Source organism: Echinops telfairi, unplaced genomic scaffold (assembly GCF_000313985.2).
Source record: "Echinops telfairi isolate 266 unplaced genomic scaffold, ASM31398v2 ScPeMD7_7356;HRSCAF=8355, whole genome shotgun sequence".
Lineage (NCBI taxonomy): Eukaryota > Metazoa > Chordata > Mammalia > Afrosoricida > Tenrecidae > Echinops > Echinops telfairi.
The window spans coordinates 998,394-1,024,699 of record NW_022111256.1 but is presented as its reverse complement, the minus strand read 5'-3'; the positions used below and the strand labels follow the sequence as shown (position 1 = coordinate 1,024,699).

The 26,306-nt window shown below is 47.9% G+C and overlaps 2 protein-coding genes across 3 annotated transcripts in view; one reads left to right on the top strand and one right to left on the bottom strand.

Moving 5' to 3' along the window:
• The window catches only part of EMG1 (EMG1 N1-specific pseudouridine methyltransferase), a 4,405-nt gene extending 3,496 nt beyond the window's left edge, over positions 1–909 (top strand). Inside the window, exons 4-6 of the mRNA XM_045295997.1 lie at positions 7–35; positions 119–268; positions 638–909. Of these exons, the coding sequence (XP_045151932.1) occupies positions 7–35; positions 119–268; positions 638–751 (293 nt within the window). The 3' untranslated portion in view covers positions 752–909. The remainder of the gene's footprint in view (positions 1–6; positions 36–118; positions 269–637) is intronic.
• A 261-nt stretch (positions 910–1,170) lies between these two features.
• The window catches only part of LPCAT3 (lysophosphatidylcholine acyltransferase 3), a 50,124-nt gene continuing 24,988 nt past the window's right edge, over positions 1,171–26,306 (bottom strand). The window contains exons 2-13 of one of the 2 annotated variants that reach the window (XM_045296008.1): positions 7,473–7,580; positions 6,513–6,619; positions 5,931–6,024; positions 5,746–5,783; positions 5,113–5,291; positions 4,254–4,362; positions 3,472–3,558; positions 3,217–3,383; positions 2,423–2,570; positions 2,178–2,336; positions 1,951–2,080; positions 1,171–1,575 (exon numbers count right to left, since the gene is read on the bottom strand). In XM_045296008.1, the coding sequence (XP_045151943.1) occupies positions 1,964–2,080; positions 2,178–2,336; positions 2,423–2,570; positions 3,217–3,383; positions 3,472–3,558; positions 4,254–4,362; positions 5,113–5,291; positions 5,746–5,783; positions 5,931–6,024; positions 6,513–6,619; positions 7,473–7,580 (1,313 nt within the window). In that variant the 3' untranslated portion in view covers positions 1,171–1,575; positions 1,951–1,963. The remainder of the gene's footprint in view (positions 1,576–1,950; positions 2,081–2,177; positions 2,337–2,422; positions 2,571–3,216; positions 3,384–3,471; positions 3,559–4,253; positions 4,363–5,112; positions 5,292–5,745; positions 5,784–5,930; positions 6,025–6,512; positions 6,620–7,472; positions 7,581–26,306) is intronic. The other variant, XM_004708142.3, reaches the window with a different exon arrangement.

Sequence of the window (26,306 nt, the reverse complement as noted above, 5' to 3'; positions counted from 1 at the left end):
TGCGAGCAGCTGACGGTCCCCAGAAGCTGTTGAAGGTGAGGGGTGGAACCCACTGGGTGGAGGGAGGGTTTTGAGAACATGTGACAGGAACTGATATCCATTTCTTTTCTTTTTAAAGGCAATTAAGAATCCCGTGTCAGATCACTTCCCAGTTGGATGTATGAAAATTGGCACCTCTTTTTCCAGTCCAGTCGTTAGCGATGTGCGAGAGTTGGTGCCCAGCAGTGACCCCATTGTCTTTGTTGTGGGGGCCTTTGCCCATGGCCAGGTGAGGGTGTAGGAGGTCTGAGGACACCGTGTGTGTGTGCATGCTTGCTTGCTTCTCAGTCCTCTGTGGGCAATACCTGCTCCACTGTTGAGCTGAGACTTGGTACACAGAAGCAGAGAGCAGTTGGCAGTTGGACAAGCCTTGTTCTGACACGTTCAAGGGAGAACCAGAACGTGAACTGGTGGTCCCACATCCTGTCCCAGGACCTGGCCTTTGAGGACTTCTGGGGTCTCTAGTAGAGCTGGGACCCTTCATTCTTTTACCGTGGTCCCAGATCGCACCCTGGGACAGTAGCCGCAGCCGTGTTGTCGGGCTTTGTTTCTGCTGTGTGCTGGCTAGCAGTGGCCGACAGAATTCCTTCCTCCCTAGGTCGATGTGGAATACACAGAGAAGATGGTGTCCATCAGCAACTACCCCCTTTCTGCTGCCCTCACCTGTGCAAAACTGACCACTGCCTTTGAAGAAGTATGGGGGGTGGTCTGACAGGAGACCCTTGGTTCCAAAACACAGACTGTTGACATCCCTTGATTCTTGCGGAGCTGACTGCTGAGAGATGACCTTCCTTCGTCGACACTGGAGACTGGAAGCCAGGGCTGTACATGGGTCATTAGTTTATCCTATAAAAACAATTCTTATGTAAACCTGGGTGTTCTTGGGGGTGGGCCTATAAGTGCCTATGCTTCTCAGGGTCTTACAGTGTCAAGTATTGCTCCCCTCAGACCTCAGGTGAGGACAGGAGGTTCCCCCACGTTCTCAGCATGGCTCCAGGCTTGGAAGGTGGGCCTTATCTCCAGGTGCCCTTGTGGGCAGTGCAGCGCTCTAAAGGAGAGGGCCCAGATGTTTTCAGCAATGGCAGGTGGGGGAGCTTTTGTTGCAAAGAAGGCAGCCAAGAGGACAAGGGGTGAAAAACGGAACAGAGTGATTTTATACGGTACAGTTCCAAGGTAGAAAAGGCGGGGCCGTGTACCCCACGTCTCTTCCCCCCTCCCATGGGGGTGGGGGTGGTAGGGGCACAAATACAATCATAGTAAATTGGCAGAAGAAAAACCCAACAGCTTCCTGGCTAGAGGGGGAGAGATAAGGCAGCGTGCTGGGGGAGTCCAGAGGGGGACACAGGCCCCTCGGCTCCGCCCACAGAGTCCCCTCTGGCCCGGATGAAGACTTGGCTGTCAGCAGAGGCACAGCAAGGAGTGCCATGTCTTCCAGTCCCTGGCTCCGTGTTCTGTGTGCTCAGGGGCGGGCGGGCGAGGCAGGGGTCCTGTGAAAGGGACACAAACCGATCGGGCCCCCGCCATGCTCTGGGCCACCTGCAGAGAAGATGGACCACAGCTGCTGGCGGGAACCGCAGCCACGACCCTCCCAGTCACCCGGACGGACGAACACGTGTCCACTGTACAGCATTCCGCAAGGCAAGAGGGAGGCCTAGGCTTGAGTCCCAGGCGGGCACATCATGCACAACCATCACCTGTCTGCTGGTTGTGTTCATGGGTTGCTGCTGCGATAGCAGGGCCACCAGAAAGAGATGGACTTCAAATTACCCATTGAAAACCCTGTGGGTCTCAGTGGACCCCCTATCCACTTATGGGGGCTGGGGTGGTCGTCATGCCTTGAGCTGACTAGATAAGAACTTTCCCATCTCGCCCCTGGTGGTCTTGAGTCTAGCTCCAGAGCTGCCTACTTACCAGGAAAATGAGGTTATTCCATTTTCTTTAGCTTCTCTTTCCTTGGCACCAGTGCTTTGTGAATATAAGGCAGTATGACTAGCAGACTCAAGAAGACGATATGGCCCAGGAAATAGACGGACTGGTACACCTGTCGGGGGAAAGAGGCCACTGAGGTGGAGGGCATGGGGTGTTCCTCACCACCCGAGCCATCACAGGTTCCCCCGTCCTCCCGAGCAGGCCCTCACCTTCAGCCACTTGTCCCAGGTGAAGAGGCAGAAGGCGGTCATGGAGTAGCCCATGAAGAGCCAGTGGATGGTCTGCTGCACCAAGTAGAAGAGGGGGTGGAGGGTGGAGGTGGACGCCAGCTTGCTCAGGGCAGGGCTCTCCCGAATGAGGCTGGCCGCCTGGGGAGGAAGGAGAGAATCCTGTCTCCAGAATCCTGCCCCTCAGCACCCTTCCCTTGCCCTCAGGACCCTTCAGGGCCACCTACCTGCCTTTCCACCATCACAATGAGGAACTCCATCTGGAAGCAGACCAGGTATCCTGAGTGCAGGCCGTGCCAGAGGGCCAGGAATAGCAACGAGAGACCCTGCGATAATTCCTTATTTCCAAGGAACTTGAGTCTCTTGAAGAAGTAACTGGAGAAAGGGGTGGGCAGAGAGCCTCAGACCGGGCCTTGCTTCTCCGTTGGCCCTGCCTACAGGTTCTCGGTGTCCTCAGGAAGGAGTGGAGCGGAGCTGGCTCCCACTTGTGGCCATCAAGGGTAAGGGAGGCAGTACTAGTGCTACGTGATTAGCTTTAGAGATGAAAGGCAGTTAAGGACTCACAGTTTAGAGACAGAAAACAGACCCAAGGCTTAGCTGGGTGATCTTGGGTAAGCCACTTCATTCAACAGATAAGGACTGTGTGCCTACTGAGTGTCTGATGCTGGGACCACAATGGTGAACAGGACAGGCCAGTTCTCTGCTTACATCTCTAGTGGTGGGACAAACAAGCAAACAAACAAAAGATGCTTTTAAACAATGCAGCGGAGACCATAAAACCAGAGCTGGGCCTGAAACCCTAGCCTCAAGGCACTTGCTTATCTTGCTTGGCTTTTCATTCATGAGAGGGGTGGGGAGACAAAAGTTAAGCTTGCAGGTGTGTGTCGAGAGGGTTCTACCTGAAGTGGGAAGAGACGGACAGAGGGGACAACTGGAATGCCTGCTCTCAATCCGGAGACGCAGTGGCAGGCAGGCAGGATTGGGGGCTCACATTCCCACCACCACCACCCCAGTGGCTTACCGGGACACCCAGGCGTTAGTATTGATGTTGAAGGAGTTGATGGTGCCAGTGAAGCGAGGGGTGGTCTCAAAGAGCCACACCTTCATGTTGGCACAGGCATCCCACTTGGCTTTGCGGTTTTCATCAAAGCCGGCGAAGCCCAGGCCCGTCAGAATGCACACTCCTTCCTGAGGGGAGGAACAGTGGTCCGGGGTCTAGCCACTCCTCCCCTTTCCACGGCCTGTCTGGATGGCCCCTTGGGGCTTCTCTACTTACCGTGACGAGCCAGCAAGTGACGTATTTGTAGAGCACAAACTTGCCCCAGACCAGCATGTACATGCAGCGGAACCAGAAAGGGTGGTGCTTGTGGGAAGAAAGAACATGTACATTACGGACGTCGCGTTTGCAGCAAGCGCATTTCCTTTCTCAGTCTTCCTTTGCAAACCGGTGGCTGACCATGCCTGTCACAATACTCCGGCCAGGTGTCCCCCTGCCAGCTGGGCCGGGAGGGCTCAGCACCACCCTCCCACTTCCTTTCCTGTAGAGTCCGGAGCAGCACTGTCCTCAGCTCCTCTACACAAAGCCTACGTGGAGCAGTAAGACAGGGACTTTACTACCACCTGGCCAACGTCCACTTCAGGACACCTACCGAGGGTGGCTGTGGACAGCCAGCACCCTCCCTTCCCTTGCTTTCCCATTGCCCTAGAAGCCGCCAACCCATCCGTCAGAGGAAAACAGGCTGGGGGTGCGGGGGGCTAAACGCAGCTCCGTTTCTCCATTTCAAGGAGTCACGTGGATGCACTGAACAAGCTCAGAGGAGCTCCTGGGGAAGGGAAGGGGTGCGAGAGTGCACCTGGCACAGCCCTGTGCCCGCGAAGGTCCTTCAGTGCTGGCTGGTGACCATGTCTCGGCCAGCTGGCACTGACACCAACTCACAGATTGAGAGCAAGACCAACATGGTGTTTGTCAATGGTGCAGCCCGCTTGTTCGCTAGCTACGGGGATCCCGGCGCTTGCTTTCTGCGGTGAGGTCACGCTGCGCCCGTAGGGCCCACTCACCTCGTAGTCTTCGGTGAGGAGGTAATCGTCTGTGATGTGGGGGCTGAGCACAGTGTAGCCCACCAGGTAGACCAGGCCCAGACTCAGGCGCTTCAGAGCCGGTACGATACTGGAAAGGAAGTTGGGGTCACAGAGCGCGGTGTATCCCTTTACCCTCTGTGCTTGCCTGTCCACTTGGGGCGGGAGCAACGGGGCTGCCGCCTGAACTCTACACTCAGTCTCCGGTCAAGAGAGCTACCCCTTGTGTTTGGATAGGAGGAGCTGCGGGTGCTACATGCTTAGAGCACACTGGGAAGGGTGGGTGGGTGTCTTTTCAAGGGTCTGAAGGGTGCACACACCAGGTCTCAGGGGACTGAATGCCCCACGTCGAAAAGAAGTAACAGTAACCAGTAACAGTAACCAATCTCAAATTTCCTTCCTATCAGGGCTGGCTGATGCTGACACAGGTGAGGGCAAATTCTTAGTGAAGGGACTCTTTTAGAAACTTTAAATGTTCTACTCTGATATATCTGAGGGGACTTCAGAGGTCATGGAAAATGGAATTAAAAGATAATGCAACTTTCCCACAAACTTTTGGAAACGTTCTCTTTCTCTGTTTCTCTCTCACACACACACACACACACCCCACAGTGGAAAAATACATATTGAACATTAAAAAATTGAGATGAAAAGTAGGTTTTAGCGACAGGGACCCGACTGGTTCAGGTAATAACCCTGGGCACAACTCCAGGTCAGACGTGATCAAGGCCAGAGGGGCCGCTTCCAGCAGGGAGCACACCCAGGCCCAGGTGCTGACATGGGAAAGGTAGCTCAGCAGGGGCTTTGTTCTGGGGAGACATCTGTGCAGAGGGGCAGTTACCTGTTCGGTGTCTTCCCTGGGATGTCAGTGAGCTGTCCCTGCACCAGCTTCATGTAGTGGTTCATTGAGAACTGGGGCCCTACCAAGAAGGCCCCATAGAAGTAGGAGAAGCCAGCCACTTCCAGCAGGGACGGGGCACCCCGAATGGCATATCTCTGCTGCTCAGAGGTCAAGGAGCCCTATGCCGAGAAGAGAATGAATGGTTCAGGAGGGCCTTGACTCTCCCCTACGAGAGCCAGTTTGCGTGTTCCCCCACCCTTGGGCCTCATAAACTGGGGGTGGGGGTGCCCTCAAATAGCCATCGCTTTGTAGGAATGATGTGGAGAAACAGGTGCTTCACTTGGAAGTGAGCATGTGTGGGGAGGTAACTTAGCAACGGGCCAGTTGTTGCTTTTCTAAATGCCCTCTGCACTGATCTTTGGACTTGGTGTATGAGCTGGATTCTGGCCAAATTAGGTCTGCTGACCTGTGCTCAGTGCTCTCTGGAACAGGGCGGTCACACGGCTGGGAAGTGAGGAAGGGGCAGGTTCTGCCCTTGGCCCTGGCTGGTGTGGTGTCACTTGGTGACAACAGTCTTCCACCTTCCCTCTGGTGAAGCCCTTCCCTCTCCTTGGCAGAGGAGTGAGCACTTACCTGATCTTTCCCTCCATCAAAGTAGTCAACCGCCAGACCTGGGCAGAGAGAGAAGGCGTGGGTACAGCAGAGGGAGAGGACGCACTGAGGACAGCCGGGAGTGTAATGGGGGAGCACAGGTGAGGTCTTGGGCCCCGTCAGGGAGGAGCCTAGGTGTAAAGGGAAGGCAGTGACCCACCACTCACCAATCAACTTCAAAGTTAGAACACAATGTGGCATGGTCCACTTGATATCGTAGTTGCCAGTGGCTGTGCAATAATATCCAGCGAGAAGGTAGACCTAGGAGAGGGGACAGTAGATATTCTACCATCATTCCTATTGGATTTTGTCAGACTCTGAAATCCAATTTATTCTTCTCTTCTCTTGGTCTCTGTCATTAAGTCTTTGGAAAAATCACACAGGGAGTAATAGATAGAAGAGCCCCGGTCAAGGTTTCACAGTGAAATGAGAGGTCACACTGGGATCAGAATGTGCATGTTCAGATTCTGTAGTTCACTCAGAGCTGGCCTCCTGCCTTGCCATTAAACGACACCCCTCATATATGGCTGGGCTAATCCTGATCAGAATCCAAGGCAGGTAGAGCATTTCACTGGGGTTGCAGGTGGAGTTCTTGGGGTCTGTGAGAGGTGGCCTCCCTGAAGTCATACCCCTGGTAAGTGTTTGGGGAGGAGATTAGCTCACTGTTTTCATGATCTCATGCCCTCCTCCCACTGTCACTGCTGTTGGCTGGGACCAGAGTAACTGAGCTGCCTGGGACAGACGCTTACCATCTGGAAGCAAAACGTGGTGAGGACGGCCGTGATGGTGCGGCCCATCAGCCGGAGGATGAGGAACTGGAGCACAACGCACAGCAGGGAGTGGAAGAGCTGGGTTCCTGGAGGGCAAACGTGAGCCTGGTTTGCTGTTCTGGTACTCCCCCCTTCTTTTGACTGTCACCCCCACAGAAGATATACAAGAAATAACTGTGGTCACAGGATCTTTCTTTTCCGCTCCCGGAATAATCTCCCGTTTGGGAGGTAGGGTTTGCCAAAAGGAAAGGCCAATCAATGATTCAACTAGTTAGAAGGTTTTATTGGGCAGAAAGGATGGCTCAGGACCAGGAGAGCGCCCCTCCAGAGAGCCCCCTCTGAAGTGTGGAGCTCCTCCCACGAAAACTCTCATCAGCTTCCATACAGCACGGACTAGGTTTCCCACAAGAGAAATGTGAGATGGGTTGGTGTTCGTTCATCACCAGGAGGCCAGCTGTGCAAAAGGGGACTTTCGGCGGACTGGTTTCTTAAACCTGCGTGTATCTGCATCATATAGGTTACTCATCCCTCACCTAATTATTGGAACTTTGTCAGAACTGTCTTTATCATGAGGTTTTCACTTCTGGGAAGGGCTAAGAGTGAAATCTGTTGGGGGAGAGGATGGATCTTCTTCAGCAGGAGTTAATGATATAAACATAGGGATCTCCAGGTGGGGTCATATTTCTGATGCTTGAGCTGAGAACTGATTCTGAGCAGGGACTGCTGGGATCTGTCAGTCAGTGAGTGCAACAGTGGAGAGAAACTGGCTGGGTCTGGCCGCAGTGCCCCTAGCTGAGGGGTGAGTGAGAATATACAGGAAGGGCGAGGCATCACCCAGAGCTTCTGCAGCCACCCAGTGCTCTCCAGGGTGTTTTGTTCAAACTGCTTCTTTCCCAAGCCCTCTCTATTCTAGTGTCCCTGCTAACACGGTTCACTTACCAAAGTTAAAATAAGCAATCGAGAGGCCTGTGAAGGTGTGGAAGAGATGGATGAGGTAGCTGTCCTTGTAGAAAAGGTAATGTCGATAAAACAAAGCTAACGGGTAACCTGGAGGGAGGGAGGAAGAGAGAAGAAGGTTACGGATGCCTGGTGCCATCCCAATAATTAGTTTTGAGAATTTATTTAGCATAAAATGCAGCCTAGGAAGGAAGAAAACACACTATATGAATGCTGACAGAGAAAGTGATAATGGTGTCCCAAGAATCAAAAGGGTCCTCTCCTCCCTTTTTGGAAAACAAAACTTAAAAAAAAAAAAATCTGTTGGGACTGTGTGTGCCCAAGCACATCACAATTGGAGTTTCCACACATACAATTCAGTACCAGTATTTCTCATCTTGGAGCTGTACAACCATTGTCACCCTGTTCCTGAGCTGTCCCTCCTCCTCTATCCACATCAACTCCATGCCCGTGGGATACAGAAAGGTTTTCCCCAGGTGGCCGCAACCCCCCCCCCCCCAATATATGCCAAACCTAGGATGCTGCTTGCAACACATAATAAATGGCGATACACTTGGATGTCAACTTCAGCTGCTTAGAGGTTATCTCCCTGAGAGCATCAGACACTATGGTTTGTAACACCCTGGGTGGGGCCCACTCCTTGCTGATAAGGATAGTGGATGGCTTCCCTGAAGGAGACAAGGTAAAGCCCACTCAAGGACCACCAAGGTAAGGCTGCCATCTTGAATCTAGGGTCCTCCCATCTTGTCACATGTGTACCCCTAGATGGTCCTCTTCTCATTGCATGTATTACCTATGGTACAACCCCTTCCCATTATGATATAATCAGGGGGGCTTGTGCACCCCCTAAATGTATTAAGTCTTGATTAGAAATACACTCCTTCTCTCCTCTCTTGTCTCCCACCTCCAGGTGGACCACCAAGTGGGGTTGAGGAGAGCATGCTACCATGAAATGTGTCTGACTCCTTTATTTCACTCTCTCCTATCCTTCCTATTCTCTGTGACTGAACTGTAATCCTGCTATATTACCGCCGTACAATTGCATCTACAGACCCTGCCGTTGTGAGAGGCTGGTCTACTCTGACACCTGCCCACTGGAGCTCCCGCCCCATCTCTTCAATTGCCGCTGTTACTTTGACTCCCCAACTATACTTCCTGACGTAAGGTTCAACGCAGACATTCTTTAGCAGTTCAGCTAAAACTGCGGTTTGGTGACTCATACAACGCATCACAATCCATGCATACATCAACTGTGTCAAGCACATTTGTACATTCATTGCCTCATCATGCTCAAAACATTTGCTCTCCACTTAAGCCCCCGGCATCAGCTCCTCACCCCCCCCTCCCCCCTTCAGGCGATATTTTTGATGTCACACTGAGAGATGGTCAAGGCGTCACAGTCTCGGGAGGTTCATCTAGATTTCAGGCTCCAGAAAGTCTGGAGTCCAGAATGTGAAACTCTGTTCTGCAAGTTTACACTTTGATCAGAATTCCTCTATAGAATCCTCTATCAAAAAAAAAATTTTTTTCCCCCCTTCAATTTTAAGTCTTTTTATTGTGGTGAAATTTTACAGAGAAAAAAATGCTTTTCCATTCAACAATTCATATGTATCTTGTTCCATGACCTTGACTGTGATCCAGCAACTTAAGGGCCTCCGGTCATGCCACTGACTGACCCTGAGAAGTTTTTTTTATTTTTTTCAATAAATGCAAATTTAGAACTTCATGGACTCTTTTACTCTGAGGCAATACAAAAGTAGGTCTTAAGAGCAGGGCACGTTCGCGAGGCTGTTAGGTGTGGGTGCGGGCCAGTCGGTCCCTACAGAGAGCAGCTCTCTAATCTGCGTGCGTACACACTGCTAGGAACTTGTAGATCATTGACCATTTCTTTCATAAGGAATTGAAGGGGCCCAGCTATGCTCCAGAAACACTATTTCACCCCTTCATGACCGTTTACAATTTCACCACCTGTTCTGTGTGTCTAGGATCTGTCAGACAGATTATTAAGATAACTATCAGTTAACACGCGGGCTACGCAGCATGACTGGTGATGGCACACAGCAGGTTCAGGATACGTGGGCATCAACCACGCTGTACAGTGCATTTAATTAGACTGGAATGTGTCTTCTGAGGCTGTGATTCAGCGCTGCAGGGCCATGACCGAGCGGCAGGGGCTCTCCTAGGCTATGAACCGATGCCTGCACAGCCAGGCTGCTTCACTCAGTGCCGGCCAGACGATGCTGACTCATGGCTACACTCCCGGCCTGGGCAGAATGGCCCGTAGTGTGTCCAAGGCTGTGATTTGAAGGAAGGAAGCAGTCAGCCACACCTTTGTAGTTCAGTGACCAGTAGCTGAGTGCCTTTAACCTGGGTGCCACCAGGGCTCGCTCCTAAGTGCTGATGATGGAATGGAAAAAGGTCAACAAATTTTGGTATTCCTATATCAAAATTGGCATGTTCCCTGGCTCGACCACAGTTTTATTCACAGCCAGTGCTCTATAAAGAAATCTGGCTGGTGAGCTTGCAGCATTCCTACTACATTAGTGCCTTGGGAAGAACTGGAACCCTGACTGATTTTTGGAAGGACTTGTAACCTATCATAATTGTAAACTCCAAATTGGCCATGAGTTTTAATGGCTATAATCCTTGCTTCTACATTCTAAACTGCAGGTAGTTTATCTTTTTAACATCTGCAGTAAACTCTGTTGCAAGGTGTTTGGTTAGCTCTGCAATGTTTTGAGCAAGATCAGATGGAATGCAAGAGCTCAATTACTTGTAAAATGATTAAGTTAATGGGCAAACACACACACACATATAAAATTCCATTATCTTTATTCCATTTTTTTTCTTAATCATTTTATTAGGGGCTCATACAACTCTATCACAATCCATACATACATCAATTGTGTAAAGCATATTTGTACATTCATTGCCCTCATCGTTCTCAAAACATTTGCTCTCCACTTAAGCCCCCGGCATCAGTCCTCATTTTTACCCTCCCTCCCCGCTCCCCCCTCCCTCATTAATAATTTATAAATTATTATTTTGTCATATCTTGCCCTGTCTGACGTCTCCTTTCACCCACTTTTCTGTTGTCCGTCCACAAGGGAGGAGGTCACATATAGATCCTTGTAATCGGTTCCCTCTTTCCTACCCACTCTCCCTCTACCCTCCCAGTATCGCCACTCACACCACTGGTCCTGAAGGGATCATCTGCCCTGGACTCCCTGTGTTTCCAGTTCCTATCTGTACCAGTCTACATCCTCTGGTCTAGCCAGACTTGCAAGGTAGAATTCATATCATGATAGTGGCGGGAGGGGGGGTGGGGAAGAAAACATTTAGGAACTAGAGGACAGTTATATTTTTCATCATTGCTACATCGCACCCTGACTGGCTCGTGTCCTCCCCGAGACCCCTCTGCAAGGAGATCTCCAGTGGCCTACTAATGGGCTTTGGGTCTCCACTCCGCACTCCTCCCCTCATTCACTATGGTAAGATTTTTTTGTTCTGATGATGCCTTATACCTGATCCCTTTGACACCTCATGATCGCACAGGCTGGTGTGCTTCTTCCATGTGGGCTTTGTTGCTTCTGGGGCAAACATATTTATAGCAACAGTTTTGGCTTACATCCTTCAAGTTACCTTCAGCTCTGCTCCCAATATATCTTCTTCTTTAAACTTAAGCTCACAGCCCGTGTGTTTATGTACCCTACTTTGTCCATTGTCCGTCCCCCACCCCCCCCACCGTCACAAAAACAATATTTAACCCTTTGATCTTGATGCCAGGTTTTGTTGGTATTCTTTGAAAGCTGTTTCCCCGATGGCAAGGCTCTGTCTCCAATTTAGAGTCTCATCCCTCCCCCAACCCCCCAGCCTCTTTTGAAGTACCTCGGCGCCTTCTAGAGTTTCATTCATGGAGTTAATTCCACAGACAGACTGTGACGGCGCATTCCTCTTCATCCACATACTTGATAAATGTTTACTAAGTGCCTCCCTCCCACATGCCAAGCAGAGTTTATGGAACATACAATGGGGGGGGTGAGGTGGGGGGAGTGGCATATAATGATTATTTTCTAGCTGCCTGAGGTGAAGTAAGATAGAGTTAGTCGCTCAAGAGTGAGGGAGCCATCTGTGACCCCTCCACAGTCAGACGGAAGATCAAGTGTCCTATGTACCACATGGGCAGAAAGTTGGCAGGGACAGAACCAACCCAGGTTAGCAGCAAGTACTAGAGAGTATGTAGCATAGACATTCAAGTGCCTTAAATCTTTGGCTTTTAAATGCTTAGGAAAGGCAAGAATGAATGGAAAGAATACAGTAGAGTAGATCCAAATGATCTAGGCACTCACAAATAAGTTCTGGATTGCTAAGCCTGCACCTCTTTAGGCACTAAAACCCTTAACTATTTGGAATGCTCAAAATTGAGAATTAAACACGTTATTTTGTTTCCCTAAACTGAGTATGAGCTGACATTTTCTTGGTTATCTGGGCCGTATTATTTTAAAGTAACAACGGCTCTATGACCTACTGAAGTGCATGAAAGAGCCTGCTCTGACATGAATAGGCCCAGGCTGTTCTGAAACCTGAGTTCTTGCATCCATTTCTTGCATGGTTGCTACCCTGTTCCTTGCTATTCAGGGATCAATAGTCACTTTTTGAGCTTTCAGTATGCTGCCAAGAATAGTTCCCCTTCCTACTTCAGATGTATTGCAGGCTCTAGAAACCCTAACTTTGCCTTAAAGGTGGAAGAAGAGAAATAAGCTCAGAGCAAGGGCCTTAGAAACTTTTCTTGGGTAACATCTATTCTGGCGACTCAAAGGTCTTTTTGGGGGTATCCACTGTTGTTGGGTATATTCTGGGGAGTGTAAGTTCCCAGTGAAGTGTTAGCAACATACAAGAAGGTGGAGCAGTTGGGAGAACTACAAAGCAGGAACGCAGCAGGCCAGGGTACAGACAGCATTAAGACCACGTGCCAGAGGAAGGCAAGACTGGAACGCAGCTGCACACGGGACGAAGAAACTGTGCCGGGGTGAGTTGCTGTGGCAACCCAGAACAGATCGGAAGCGTGTAAACACCAAACCTTGCTGTTGGCTGCTGCTCAGCTCAGCGGGCTCTGAACCCTGGCTGCCCCGAACAGGTTCAGGGATGTGCTGTTTTTCTAAGAGGGTGCTGGCCTCCAAGCGGTTTCTAAATCTTAATGCTTTTTTTGTGTGAGAGCCAGTCAGAAAGGGGGCTACACTCAGAATCACCTGAAGACTCTCTAAAAAAACAACAAACGCTTCATTCCTCACCTAGCTACCTATCTGATCCTGTTTCAGTAGGTTTGCAGGGGGGGGGGGCAATGCAAGGCAGGACAGTACTCGGACGGACAGACGGACGGCTGGAGAATCAAGGCCCCAGCTTGGTGACTGGGGGCTGCTGTCTTTCCTTTAATAGCACGGTCTGTGAACTAGGCCCAGAGACTTTCAGGAACTGGCTTGGCAGCCCTGCATTTTTTCCTCCTTCTTCTTGATTGGTCATTTACAGGAGGGCTTTGAGAAGCTGGTTAGCAGATGAAGGACGATGACTCAAAGTACACCCTAAACCCAAAGAAGTCCTGCTCAAATGAGAGCTAAGAGTAGGACATTCAAAATGCTGTGTACGCCTCAAAGCCGACTGCTGGAATGCACTTGATTTGGCCCTTTGGGGGCTGTGTAATGCGGACTGCACGGCAGCTGTATTCCTTCCCTGACTCAGTTCCAAGTGACACTGGAGTCAGGGGCCAGGAGAGGAGCCCTGGTGCTGGAGTGGGCTATATGTGTGGGGTTGTTAACCGGAGGGGCGGCAGTTCGAAACCACTAGGGAGAAAGATGAGGCCTTCTGCTCTTGAAAAGAGGAGTCTTGGGGGCCTCCATCAGGAGAGCTCTACTCTGTCCGCCGACAGGGTCACCGTAAGTCAGAATCCACTCAGTGGCGGTCACTCAGCTGAGACTGCCAGAGGCACCCGCCCTTACTTACTTCCTATACAATAGTTCTGAAATGACAATATAGCCTAAAGTTTTAGAGATTTCTCTTAAAGAAAAAGAAACGTGCTGTCTTCATTAAATTCAAGTAAACTCTTTTGCCTTCCATTCCGTGTAGCTATTTCTGCGATCTGTAGGACTATGGTATGACCCATTTGATCAGTCAGTGGGTCCTAAGACCCTGGTGAAAAGTTCTGGGCAGTGTGAGGAGTAGATGTCGTTAAGACGTTACTGGTCTGGGCTGGTTTAGCCAGGGGTTGACAGCACCTGTACAGAAAAAAAGAACACTACCTCAACAATCAGTGCTCAAGGGAGCAGCAGTTAAGAGATAAGATGCTCTGCATTGGGTACATCTGCTGCACAAGACCTCTTTAGGCATGGAAGCGCAAGGATGTTACTTTGATGACTAAGGTGCGCCCGACCGAAGCCATGGTATTCTCCATGGCCTCATTATGCGTGCGAAAGTTGGACACTGAATAAGGGCGACTGAAGTATCCATGCATTTGAACTGTGGTGCTGGAGAAGAATATTGGAAGTACCATGGATCGCTGACAGGACAAACCAACTCATATTGGAAGAAGTAAGGCCAGAGTACCTCTTAGAGGTAAAGATGGCAAGACTTGACCTTACATGTTTTGGACATATTGTCAGGAAAGATCAGTCCCTGGAGAAGGACATCATGCTGAGTAGCGTGGAGGGGCAGAGCCTCAACGAGATGAGATGCACTGACAGAGTGCCTGCATCAGTAGGCTCGGGCACAGGACAATTGTGAGGATGGCACAGAGTCGTTATGGGTTGGAGCCAACTCGATGGCCCTCACTAACAAGAACCAACTTAACAAGCATCACTGTGGCAGTTGCATAATCTCCTGCCAACTTGAATGAAGGGGTGGAGTCTAGCCTGTCAATCAGGTCATAGCCAGCTATACCTCTGTGTGGGCACGGTCTTCTCCCAAGGATTCTGGGAACTCCTGTCTTCCTCCTTGGAGGCAGGACACACACTTTGCTTCATATTCCTGTTGACAAACCACATGGAGCCACACTGATGGCAGCCAGAGCCTTGGAGCTGGAGGAGCCACAAGTAGACCCATGCCAGCACTGAGATGCTGCCACCGCCACTGGATCCACAAGACTTTCCACCCACTGGCCTGTGATCTTCCTGAATTCGGTGTCATTGCATGTGCTGCTTGAGTCTGAAGAGGAATTTACAGACTGGTATCAGACATATGGGCTAATATCGGACTTATGGACTTGATCTGGACTGGGCTAGGATGTTTTCTCAATGTACAATTGCTCTTTTATACCCGGACTAACACAACCATCATTAACAAAACTCACTGCCATTGAGTTGATGCCAATGCATATAGAAGTAGTTTTCGGAGAAGGTGCGGCCTGAGCATCGTCCCACGAGGAACAAAGAAATATGGTCTAGTCTAGGGAGTCAGAAATCTCTTACTACTGTCTTGCACATTGAAGTACCACAAGAAAGGATTTCAACTTCAGACTGGGTTATGAACCAAATCCATTCACCTGACTCCACACAGCATCTTAGAGGAAGGAGGAAGAAGTGCCTGGTTTGGCTATGATTATTTCTGGGGTGTCCTCGTGAGAGATTCAAATTTGGGAACATCCTTAGAGCTGATCCAGATAAGACAAAAATAGAGCATCTCATTTGCCGGCAGTGCTCTAAGGACCAAAGAAAATGACCAATGCTCAGGAATCACTGACATTCAACGACGTGGTTGTAAAGTTCACCTGGGAGGAACGGCAGCTCCTGAACCCTGCTCAGAAGATGCTGTATCAGGATGCGATATTGGAGAACTTTCACAACCTGGTTTCCATCGAGATCCACAAAGTTGATGATCATTTGGTTGAGCACTCGCAACATGAAAAGAAGCGTGAACAGAACTGAACAATGCTATAAATTTAATGCATTGGAAAATATTCTTCACAAGGATCTACATATAACCTCCTCTCTGGGGGATGGGCAACAGAAAAGTGGGTGAGGGGAGACGCCAGGAAGCGTAAGATAAGATAAAGTAATAATTTGTAAATTATTAAGGGTTCATGAGGAAGGGGGGAGTGGGGAGGGAATAGGAGGGGAAAAAGGAAAATGAGGAGCTGATTCCAGGAACCCAAGCGGAAAGCGAATTTTGAGAATGATGAGGGCAACAAATGTATAAGTATGCTTTACACTATTGATGTATGTATGGATTGTGATAAGAGATGTATGAGCCCCAATAAAATGATTTTTTTTTAAAAGTAGTAGTTTTCAAACATACATTTTGTTCTCAAGACCATCTTACTCTCTTAAGTTATTTAGGAACTCACACAACTTCTTTTTTTAAATCATTTGTTGCCCTCATCATTCTCAAAATTTGCCTTCCACTTGGGTTCCTGGAATGAGCTCCTCATTTTTCTTTTTCCGCTCCTTCCCCGCTCTCCTCAATCACACAACTTTTTGCATTCTGTCTGGCAATGTCTACTGTATTAGAAAAAAGACTATAAAGTTTTAAACAGATTTGATTATCAATTCATTTAAAAATAACTGATTACATGTGATCATAAATAACACGATTTTAGTGAAAGGGTATTTTCCAAAACAAACAAAAACCCATTTCATATGAAAGATTATTATTTTACATTTTAATAATTTTTTTTGTTTTGTCTGGCTTAACAAATGATAGCTGGAGTCTTCTAGCTGCTTCTGCATTGAATCTGTTTTTGTTCAAATATATAAATAAAAATTGGCTCATATTCATATCATTGAAGAGTTTATCACTCTTTTCATGTAATTTTGGGTAGTCTTTGGTGATTACACTGAAAACTGGACAAATAGTCATTTTTGAAAGGTGAGTTGCTGAGCAGAAACAGAAACGTGATCAAAGAACTTTTCATACCTGTGACATGAGAACCCACCGGTCCCTCTTGTCTTTGAAAGGACCGCTACCCAAGGGTGATTTTGTAACATCAGGTGCTGGTCACTTGGAAAAGATTACTTGGGCAGATTTTTCACATACTGACATGATCATTATAACTCAACATCAAAAGTCATACTCCCTTGATTCCAGTGGAAAAGTCTTTAAATATTGGGAAGCTTTCAAGCTCATGAAAGTATAGATAAGTGCCCCAAATTATAATCCTTATTTGAAAGCTTCAATTTTATCATTGGCTAAAAATATTGCCGGTTCTTGTGTACAAGCTGTCGTATGAACACAGGCCTGTAATTCTTTGGGGGTATATACCTAGGAATGGCCGCCTCTCTGGGTTTCTGATCCTCTGCTTAACACTGCTCAAACGATGATGAAGGCAGTTTCAACAATTTCCCACAGGGAGTAGACCCGGACTTCTATAAAATACGAAAGCATGCCTCTGACATGGGGGCACTGTCAAAAGGAAATTACAAAACATTTCCTAAATGTTTCCCTTGACTTTCTGTGTTGGACTTGCAGTCCACATTTTGAGTAGATTGTACCAATTTCTCTCTGTCTCTTTGACGGATGGGTTTGTCCCTGGATTCTAATGGCTGCCTTCCAGGATTCTGTCTTGTTCTACTGTCTGCTCTGGTGCCCTGCTAGAAAGGCCATGTGCTCTGCAGGAACTTGGTGTGACGTTTGTGGCAAAGCCAAACAGTCCTTGTAGCCCTGTCAGGTCTATAGTTCCTGCTTCCGGGTGGACACTGTCAGTTTGAGATCTCATACGACCACAGTCTTTGTAAACCTCAAAGACGACTCCCCCTCAACCAGCCTTCTCTGGGCTGCTTCTCTCTGTTTAGTCATGGGTTTCTACCCGCTGTGACATACCCCAGGTTCTGAAGCTACAAGGTAGTGCCTTTAGACTTCCCGTTTCTTTGTTGTTCGAATGTAGGCACCAAGCCTGCTCAGTTCTGCTGGAAAGCTTGTGATTATCACCCCTACGACCCCCTTTCGCTGTGCTACTGTTCAGTTAAGATCCTCAGTCCCCCATCTCTAAATTCCTGCGATGTTCTTACCTGATCTCTGCCTGCAGCCTCATTTTCCCAGCACACCATTCCCAGAGTAATCTCCTTCAGAAACCATTTCTCCTGCTCAGAATCCACTAACGGTCCCCACTGACTACCCAACGGAGCCCCAGTTCTCAAGCCGAAGCAAGAATTCAAGGTCTGCCTTCAAAACGGTAGTTCTAGTGAAATCTTCCGTTTCAGCGCTTCAACAAGAGCTGTCTGCTGGTGCTGGCCTAAACGTGTCTGATGCTTTTTGTCTCTACATATTAGCTCAGGTTAACCCTTTTGCCTGGAATAACTTATCTAACTACCTCTCTACCAATCTTACCCATTCTTCAAAACCTAGCCCAGGATCTCCTCGCAGTCTCCCCGAGACAGCAATAACGCCGTGCATTAAGGATGAGACGATACATGGACGCATGTACATGTCCTGCAAAGAAAAGCCTGGGGACCTGCTTCTAAAAAGCAGCCACGGGCTCTGGGGAGTGTAAAGCTCTCTGTGGGGTCACCACGAGTCCCAGCCGACGCCACAGCAACTGGCATGACAACCTGGGCACTGTGGCTTGGCGCGGAAGTCCCCGTCGGCTCGGTGGTAAAGGGAGAGGAACGGGGAAGAGTGCTGTCCCGCTGCGGAGACTGCAACTTTGCAGCCAATGCACCGCCCAAAATGCCCACGAACTGTCACCGAACGGAAAACCAGTGTGCGCCGTAAATTCCCACCCAAATCATGATAAGCCAGACTCGGTGCCATGGCGTCGACGCCAACTCGGAGTGACCCCACAGGGCGGGGAGAGCTGTGACGCTTCACAGGGACAGCCAGCCTTGTCTTTCTCCTGTGGCGCGGCTGGTGGTTTCCAACAGCCACGACGTGTGGCCGCTGTGCCCCCAGGGCTCCTCAATAGAAAGGCAAAAAAGAGAAAGAAATAGCCCCAAAGGGAAAAAACGCAAGCAAAACCAATCCAACCTTACATTCATATTCTCTTCCCCTAAGGAAGTAAACATCTGTTCTCAGATAGCCCATTTTATTTTTATTGTTGCAAAACGTATACGTAACCCAACACTGACAATCCAGCATTTCTGTACACTTTGATTTATTGATCAGCAGGAGGTGGTGGAAATGGCTCACACGCTGACTGCTTCCTCAGAGGCTGGCGGCTTGAACCGCCCGAGGTACCAGGGGAGAAGAGGTGTGGAGATCTGCTTTCAGTTCCAGTGCAGTCAAGAAATCCCGGGGTGCAGTTCTACTCTGTACCAGATGGGGTCACTATGCGTCCGGAAGGACTGGATGAAAGCCAACAACAGGAGTTAATAAGTAAGAGCAGCCGGTTTTTGTAAACCGAGGACATTGCTTTAGTATTTGCTTCAAAGGGGGCTGTAAGAACACAGCAAAATGATGCATATGGAGCAGTTATGCCCACACACACAGAGCCGGGGGGGGGGGGAGGCTGGCCTCACCCGAGAGTCTGGGGCAAGTGGATTTCAGAGCTTCTGAATCTGATCTCTGTAAGGTAGAACCATCGAATGACGAAGGGACTTCTCCATGATCTGCATTTCAAAATATGATTTGTAGCATGTTTATTTTATAAGTGTATATTGAACACGGGCTGCCAAGTGCTCGGCGATCCATAATTAAGATTCCTCTCTAAATTGCAGTGTCCAGCACGGGATGATAGAAGGAACTTGGACTTTGGAGTTAAGACAAAGGCAGCTTACAATTCAAATTGGAATTTGAATTCTGGTTCTGCTACTTACTAGCTCAGGTGGGTTGACTCTTCATCCTGGTTGGCCCTCAGTCTCTCATCAACAACATCACAAAATCTACCGTAGGGTTTGGACCCACTACACCTGATACGTATTTGATGCTCGGCAAATGTGAGGCTGCTTCGCTTCTGCCTAAAGTCCCAGCAACCGTATTCACTCACATAGCTTGAAATATTATCTGCAGAGCTATATTTCATATTTTAAAACCAATTTTCATCTCCAGCTGGCCCCCTCCTCCCTGAATTCCAGACTCGTGTATGTAGTCCATTCCACACCTAAAGTGGGTCTAGTGCACATCTCAAACAAAACAAATCTTCCCACCCTGAACCTGCGCCCCCCTGAGCCTTCCCCATGTCAGCAAACAGTAGCTTTATCTTTCTATTTGCTAAGGAGAAAACCTTGCAGCCTCACAATCACTCTTGACCTTTCTCCTTTGGTCCCAATTACTGTTCTACCTTTAAAACAAATCTAGAATCTGACGACTTCTCTCCACCCCCAACTGCGAGCTTCCCTTGGTCAAAGTTGCCTTCATCTTCCTGCTCCCCTTACGCCTGCCAGGGGCCTTTGTTATAACCCAAGCCGGATCAGTTTACGCTTCTGCTCAAGACCTTTCAAAGGCCTCCGTCCAACTCACTGGAAGCCAAAGCCAAAGTCCTAACCAGAACTGACACCATCTGCTCACCCCTCCCAGTCCCCCACCTTTCTCTGACTCATGTTTACTCTCAGCCTCAAACACACAGGCCTCTTGGCCGCTGGCAGGTCTGGCATCAGAGCCTTCAGGAGTTTCCTTGCCCACAGTGCTCTTTCCCCCGTACATACACTCAAGCCATTCTTGTACTTCAGCAGTCTTCACTCAAATGGCATCTTATCACACAGGCCTTGCCTGACCATCTTGTTTACTATCGCACATAACCTCTTCCTTCCCTATATGCACTTCCTATTTTTCTTTCCTGCTTCATTCCCCATTTTTTGCTCCTCACCACTCAATACTCTTTAGGATACAGTACCTGCTTCCGTGCCTGTTACACATGGGGCTCTAAGTATTGGAGGAATGATGAAACAAGAAGAAATGGATGCTCTGTATCCTAGGCAGTCAATGAAATATTTATTCAGCACCCATTATGAGCTCAGCATTGCATTAGGCATTGGAGTGTGAGGTAAAAAATGAAGAACTGCTTCAGCCTCATAAGGAACATGCTTTTTAGGTAGCGAGAAAAGCAACAGGAAACAAAGAGGAGCCGATGTTGGTGGGGGGGAGGTTAGGGAAGAAAGAAATCAATAATGACCAGTCTGGCTTCCCAGAAGCAGCAGTACTGGGGGGCTGCCAGGAAGGATGAAACAAAATTCAGTGCCATCAAGTTGATTCTGACTCATAATGACCCTACAAGGTAGAACTGCCCCTGTGTTTCTACTGCCGTTAACTCTTTAGGGGAATAGAAAGACTCATCTTTCTTCCACGGTGGTTGCAAACTGCTGACCTTGTGGCTAGCAGCCCAACTTGTAGCGCACTTTGTTACCAGGGCTCCCCTAAAACAATTTTGAAGACTATGTATCCCTTTGGATCCTAGAGGCAAAATTGGTTATGCCCAGGCTGCGAACCACAAGGTCAGCCCTTATAACTCACCAGTGGGACGAAGAATGAGGCTTTCCATTCCCTGAAAGATTCACAGCTTCGGAACCCCCTAGGGAGCAGTTCTACGCTGCTCTATAGGGTGGTTATGATTAGCCGTAAACTCCACAGCAATGGTGTTTTTTTAAATTTTTTTTTTATGTCCTTCTCGGGCCTCTTGCTTTTGAGTTGATTCCAACTCACAGCAACCCTATAGAAATGCCACTCTCCCCCACCGCCCCTTGCCCCCCAAATGTCCCTGTGGGTTTCTGAGACTGTAAATCTTAAAGAGAGCAGAAAGCCTCATCTTTTTCCTTTGGAGCAGCTGGTAGGTTCTAACTGCCGACCAACAGGTGACCCACTAGGCCACCAGGGCTCTCCCCACCCCCACGTCCTTAGGTGGTACAGATGGTTTGCATGACAAAGCTGAAAGTTAGTTGTTGAAACCCACCCAGTGGTATCACAGAAGAAAGGTCTGGTGATCTGTAAAGATTACACGGGTACAGCCAAGGACACCCTATGACGCAGGACTCCCTGGAACACCTGGGACTGCCATGAATGGCAGTGACTTGATGACAATGGGTTGGGTTTTATTGGTTTTGATGTCTTCTCTCACATTTTTAAGTTGGCATTTAAAATGTATAGGTTTAAGTCATTTTAAAAAAAGAAATCATTTAATTGGGGCTCTTACAATTCTTATAATAATCCATACATCAATTGTATTAAGCACATTTGTACATATGTAGTCATCATCATTTTCAAGACCAAACAATGTTTTTCAAATGTGTACATACGGAAACTACTTGCTATGTAAACCAAATGGCAAAACAACCATAAATGAGCTCTACTCTCCTTTTGAATAAAACAGCTTAGCACTTGTCCCTCACGACAACCATCTCCCGGCTGAATTCTACTTTCACTATAAATAGAGATGGCAGAGGGTTGCCCCGAGTTGGTTGCCGTCAGTCCTCTCTGCTTTAGTGCTGCTCTGGGAGCTGACAGACCAATGGGCAGTATGTTTTTCTTCCCATTTCATCCTCTAAAAACTGATGGAAGGTGATTGTGAGGGAACTGGCATCTTATTTCAGAAGCGAGTACATAGAGGAGCCGAAAACCAAGAAATTGCAGAACAAATCACCAAAGAAGCTGGCTTATATGAAAAAGAATCGACATCAGGAGTGGAGGAAGGCTTATTAACAACCTGGGATATGCAGATGACTCAGCCTTGCTTGCTGAAAGGGAGGGCTGGGATCCTTGATGAGGATCAATGATTACAGCCTTCAGGAGGGATTGCCACCCAATGTAAAGAAGACCAAATCCTCACAACTGGAGCAAGAGGCAATAAATATCACGATAAATGGAGAAAAGATTGAAGTGGTTAAGCTCTTTGTCTTATTTGGATTCACAATCAATGCTCACGGAAGCAGCAGCAGTCAAGAGATCAAACAAGATGTTGTACTGCAGCGGTTCTAAACCTTCCTGATGGCACAACCCTTTCATACAGTTCTTCATGTGGTGGTGACCCCCAACCATAACATTATTATTATTATTTTTTCATAAAATTATTTTTGTTGCTACTTCATCACTGTCATTTTGCAACTGTTATGAATCAGGTTACCCTTGTGAAAGGGTGGTTCGACCCCCAAAGGAGTCGCGACCCACAGGTTGAGAACCGCTCTATTGGGTAAATCTGCTGCATAAGACCTCTTTTAAAGTGTTGAAAAGCAAGGGTGTGACTTTGAAGACAAAGGTGAGCTTGACCCAAGCCCAGGTATCTTCAACTGCCTCATATGCACGTGAAATTTGAACAATGGGAGATAGAACCCATCGACACCTCATGATCACAGACGGGTGCACACGCTTCTTCCATGTGGACTTGGTTGCTTCTCAAGCCTTTAAGACCCCATGTGCTATATTTTTTGGTAGCCGGGCACCATCAGCTTTCGTCACCACATTTGCTTATGCGCCCATTTTGTCTTCAGCGATCATATCGGGAAGGTGAGCATCAGAGAATGCCAGGTTATTAGAACAAAGTGTTCTTGAATTTAGGGAGTACTTGAGTAGAGGCCCAATGTCCACCTGCTACCTTAATACTAAACCTATAAATATATGTACATAGATCTATTTCCCTATCATTATAAATAAATATATGTACATATGTACATGCCTGTAATTAGACCTCTGTAATGCCTTTTGCCTCCTACTTTTTTCCTCTAATTCCTTTTATTTTCCTCTTGTCCCACTAACATGTTTGTCCTTCATTTGGGTTTTGGTAATTCCTCTTGGTTACATTGCCCTTGATCACGTCCTACCAGGTATCCTACACCCTCTTCACCATTGATTTCAGATCACTTGTTACCTTGTTCTGGATCAGGTTTCAGGCATCAAAGACCCAGAACAAAAAAATCATATCATTATGAATGAGGGGGAGTGTGGAGTAGAGATCCAAAGCCCATCTGTAGACAACTGGACATCTCCTTACAGAAGGCTCACAAGGAAGAGATGAGCCAGTCAGAGTGCAGTATAGCACTGATGAAACATACAACTTTCCTCTAGTTCTTTAAACACTTCTTCCCTCCCCTCTATCATGACCCCAATTCTACCTTACAAATCCGGCTGACCAGAAGATGTACACTGGTACAGATAGGAACTGGAAACACAGGGAATCCAGGACAGATGATCCCTTCAGGGCCAATCATGAGAGTAGCTATACCAGGAGGGGAAGGGGAAGGTGGGGGAGAAAGGGAGAACCGATCACAATGATCTACATATAACCCCCTCACTGGGGGATGGACAACAGAAAAGTGGGTGAAAGGAGATATCAGACAGTGTAAGACATGAAAAAATAATAATAATTTATAAATTATCCAGGGTTCCTGAGGGAGAGAGTGTGGTGGGAGGGGAAAAATGAAGAGCTGATACCAAGGGCTCAAGTAGAAAGAAAATGGTTTGAAAATGATGATGGCAACAAATGTACAAATGTGCTTAACACAATGGATTGTGATAAGAGGTGTACGAGCCTCCAATAAAATGATTTAAAAAAAAGAAAAGAAAAAGGAAGATAGAAGAATTGATGTGTTTGAATTATGGTGCCAGAGAATATTCAAAGTCCCACAGATTGCCAAAAGAACAAACAAATCTGTTTCGGAAGAAGTACAGCCAGAATGGTCCCTAGAGCCAAGGATGACGAGACTTTGTCTTACGTACTTTGGACACGTTGTCAAGAGAGACTAGACCCCAGAGAAGGACATCATGCTTGGTAACACAGAGGGGCAGAGAAAAAGAGGAAGGCTCTCAACGAGATGGACTGACACAGTGGCTGCAACAATGGGCGCAAACATAACAGTTGTGAAGATGGTGCAGGACCAGGCAGTGTTTCTTTCTGTTGTGCACAGGGTCGCAATGAGTTGGAACCGACTTGCTGACATCTAACGACAATTAAGAGGCAATCTTCTCCTGAGGAGCCCTGGTGATGTGGTGGGTTAAGAATTGGGCTGCTGAGAAAAAAATGAAGAGCTGATACCAAGGGCTCAAGTAGAAAGAAAATGTTTTGTAAAGGATGATGGCAACATAGGTACATCTGTGCTTGACAGTGGATGGACGGATGGATGGTGATAAGAGCTGTAAGAGCCCTGATTTAAAGAGGAAAAAAAAAAAAGACGGGCTGCTAACTGCAAGGTCAGCAGGCAGAAACCACCAACTACTCAGGGAGAAAGACTAGGCTTTCGAGTTAAAGACTTAGTCTTGAAAAGCCACAGGGACAGTTCTACTCTGTGCTGTAGGGTCACTAGGAGTTAGCATTAACTCAATGACAGCGAGGTTTTAATTTTTTATTCTGAAGCTCTCTGGTAGTGCTGTGGAGGAGCACCAGGCTGCTGACTGTCAGGCTAAGAGTTTAAACTCATTTGCCCCCACAAAGACTTACAGTCTTAGAAACCCAAGGGAGCAGCTCTACTCTGTCCTATGGGTTACTAATAAGTCAGAATCCACTCGATGGCAGGGGGGTTGGTTTGATAGTAAGAGATGGGGGCCTTATTGGGCACTGAGTGCTTAGAACTTCACTACTGATCATCCTGTCAGCTTGAAAAGCCCTTGTAGACTGCAGAGTCTGGGCAGGGCTGAAGTTCACCTTTGGAATTTATTCAGAACTGGCTTTTTCGTTCCTGTTTAGCAGATTAAATCTTGCTGATAGTGAGGGCAGGGTGCCAGGCACACCTTCCACACTCCAACAATCTGCATATCAGGGGTTGAGTCATAGGCTGAGTTCATAGAATACCCAGATTCTTAGAGCTGAAGAAACCTTAGAAATCCTCTATTCCATAACCTTCAATGGACAGGTGAGATACTAAGGCCCAAAGGGAACAAATGGCATGTCCAAGGTTAACAGTAGCGTTCAAATCCATGCCACCTAGCTTCCATTTTAATATTCTTGTCACCTGCCTTGGCACATGGCAGTGGTCTGGGAGTCACACTAATTAGCCTGTGCTCGTTTAGCATTTCAGCTCAATGCTATCTGGTCAATTCTGACTCAGAGAGACCAAGAGGGCAGGGTAGAACTGCCCCTGTGGGTTTCTGAGACTGTCACTCTTCCAGGGAGTAAAGAGCCTCACCTTTCTCCCAAGGAGTGGCTGATGGTTTCCAACTGTTAACGTCACAGCAGCCCCTCATGTAATCCACTACATCACCTTCTTTTAGAGCTTAGAGCTATATTCTCCAAATTTTAAAATAACCATCTATAGTCAGGACACATACACACCCACTTTTTTGCTGCTTCTCCTTCCTACCTAAAAACATCTCAAACTTAACTTAAAGCTAAAGTTAGATAATGGACTTGGCTTTCTTTGTTAGTTTAATCCTGGGTGCTTCTCCCCTACCCCTCCTACTGTGTCATATGGATATAGCAGTTTATTTCTGACAGTGACTTTTAGCTAAATACCTGAAGCACAGGTGGCAAAGGATTCAGGGAAACTGGGGCAAGTGATCAACATTATCCTGGGAATGAAGGAAGACTACAAAGACATTGTATTTTCTCCTCACAATCTCACCCACCACCCATTCTTATTAGAGGAAATCACAACAGGGATGAATCTTTATTCACTTCCCAGTGCCTTTTGGGAGCATCTTCACCCTGATCTTGTTGTTGTTGAGAGCACACACACATGGTGGAGCAGACATCAATCCAACCAAGTACAATGCAGCGACACTGATGATATTCTTCCACAGAGTGGAATCATCCTCATCCTCCACTTCAAGAATCAGTCCTCCAGACGAGCCAGTCAGGGTGCAGTAGAGCACCGATGAAACATACAACTTTCCTCTAGGTCTTTAATGCTTCCCCCAACCCCCCCGTATCATGACCCCAATCCTACCTTACAAATCTGGCTAGACCAGAGCATGTACGCTGGTACAGATAATAGCCGGAAACACAGGGAATACAGGACAGATAAATTCCTCAGGACCAAT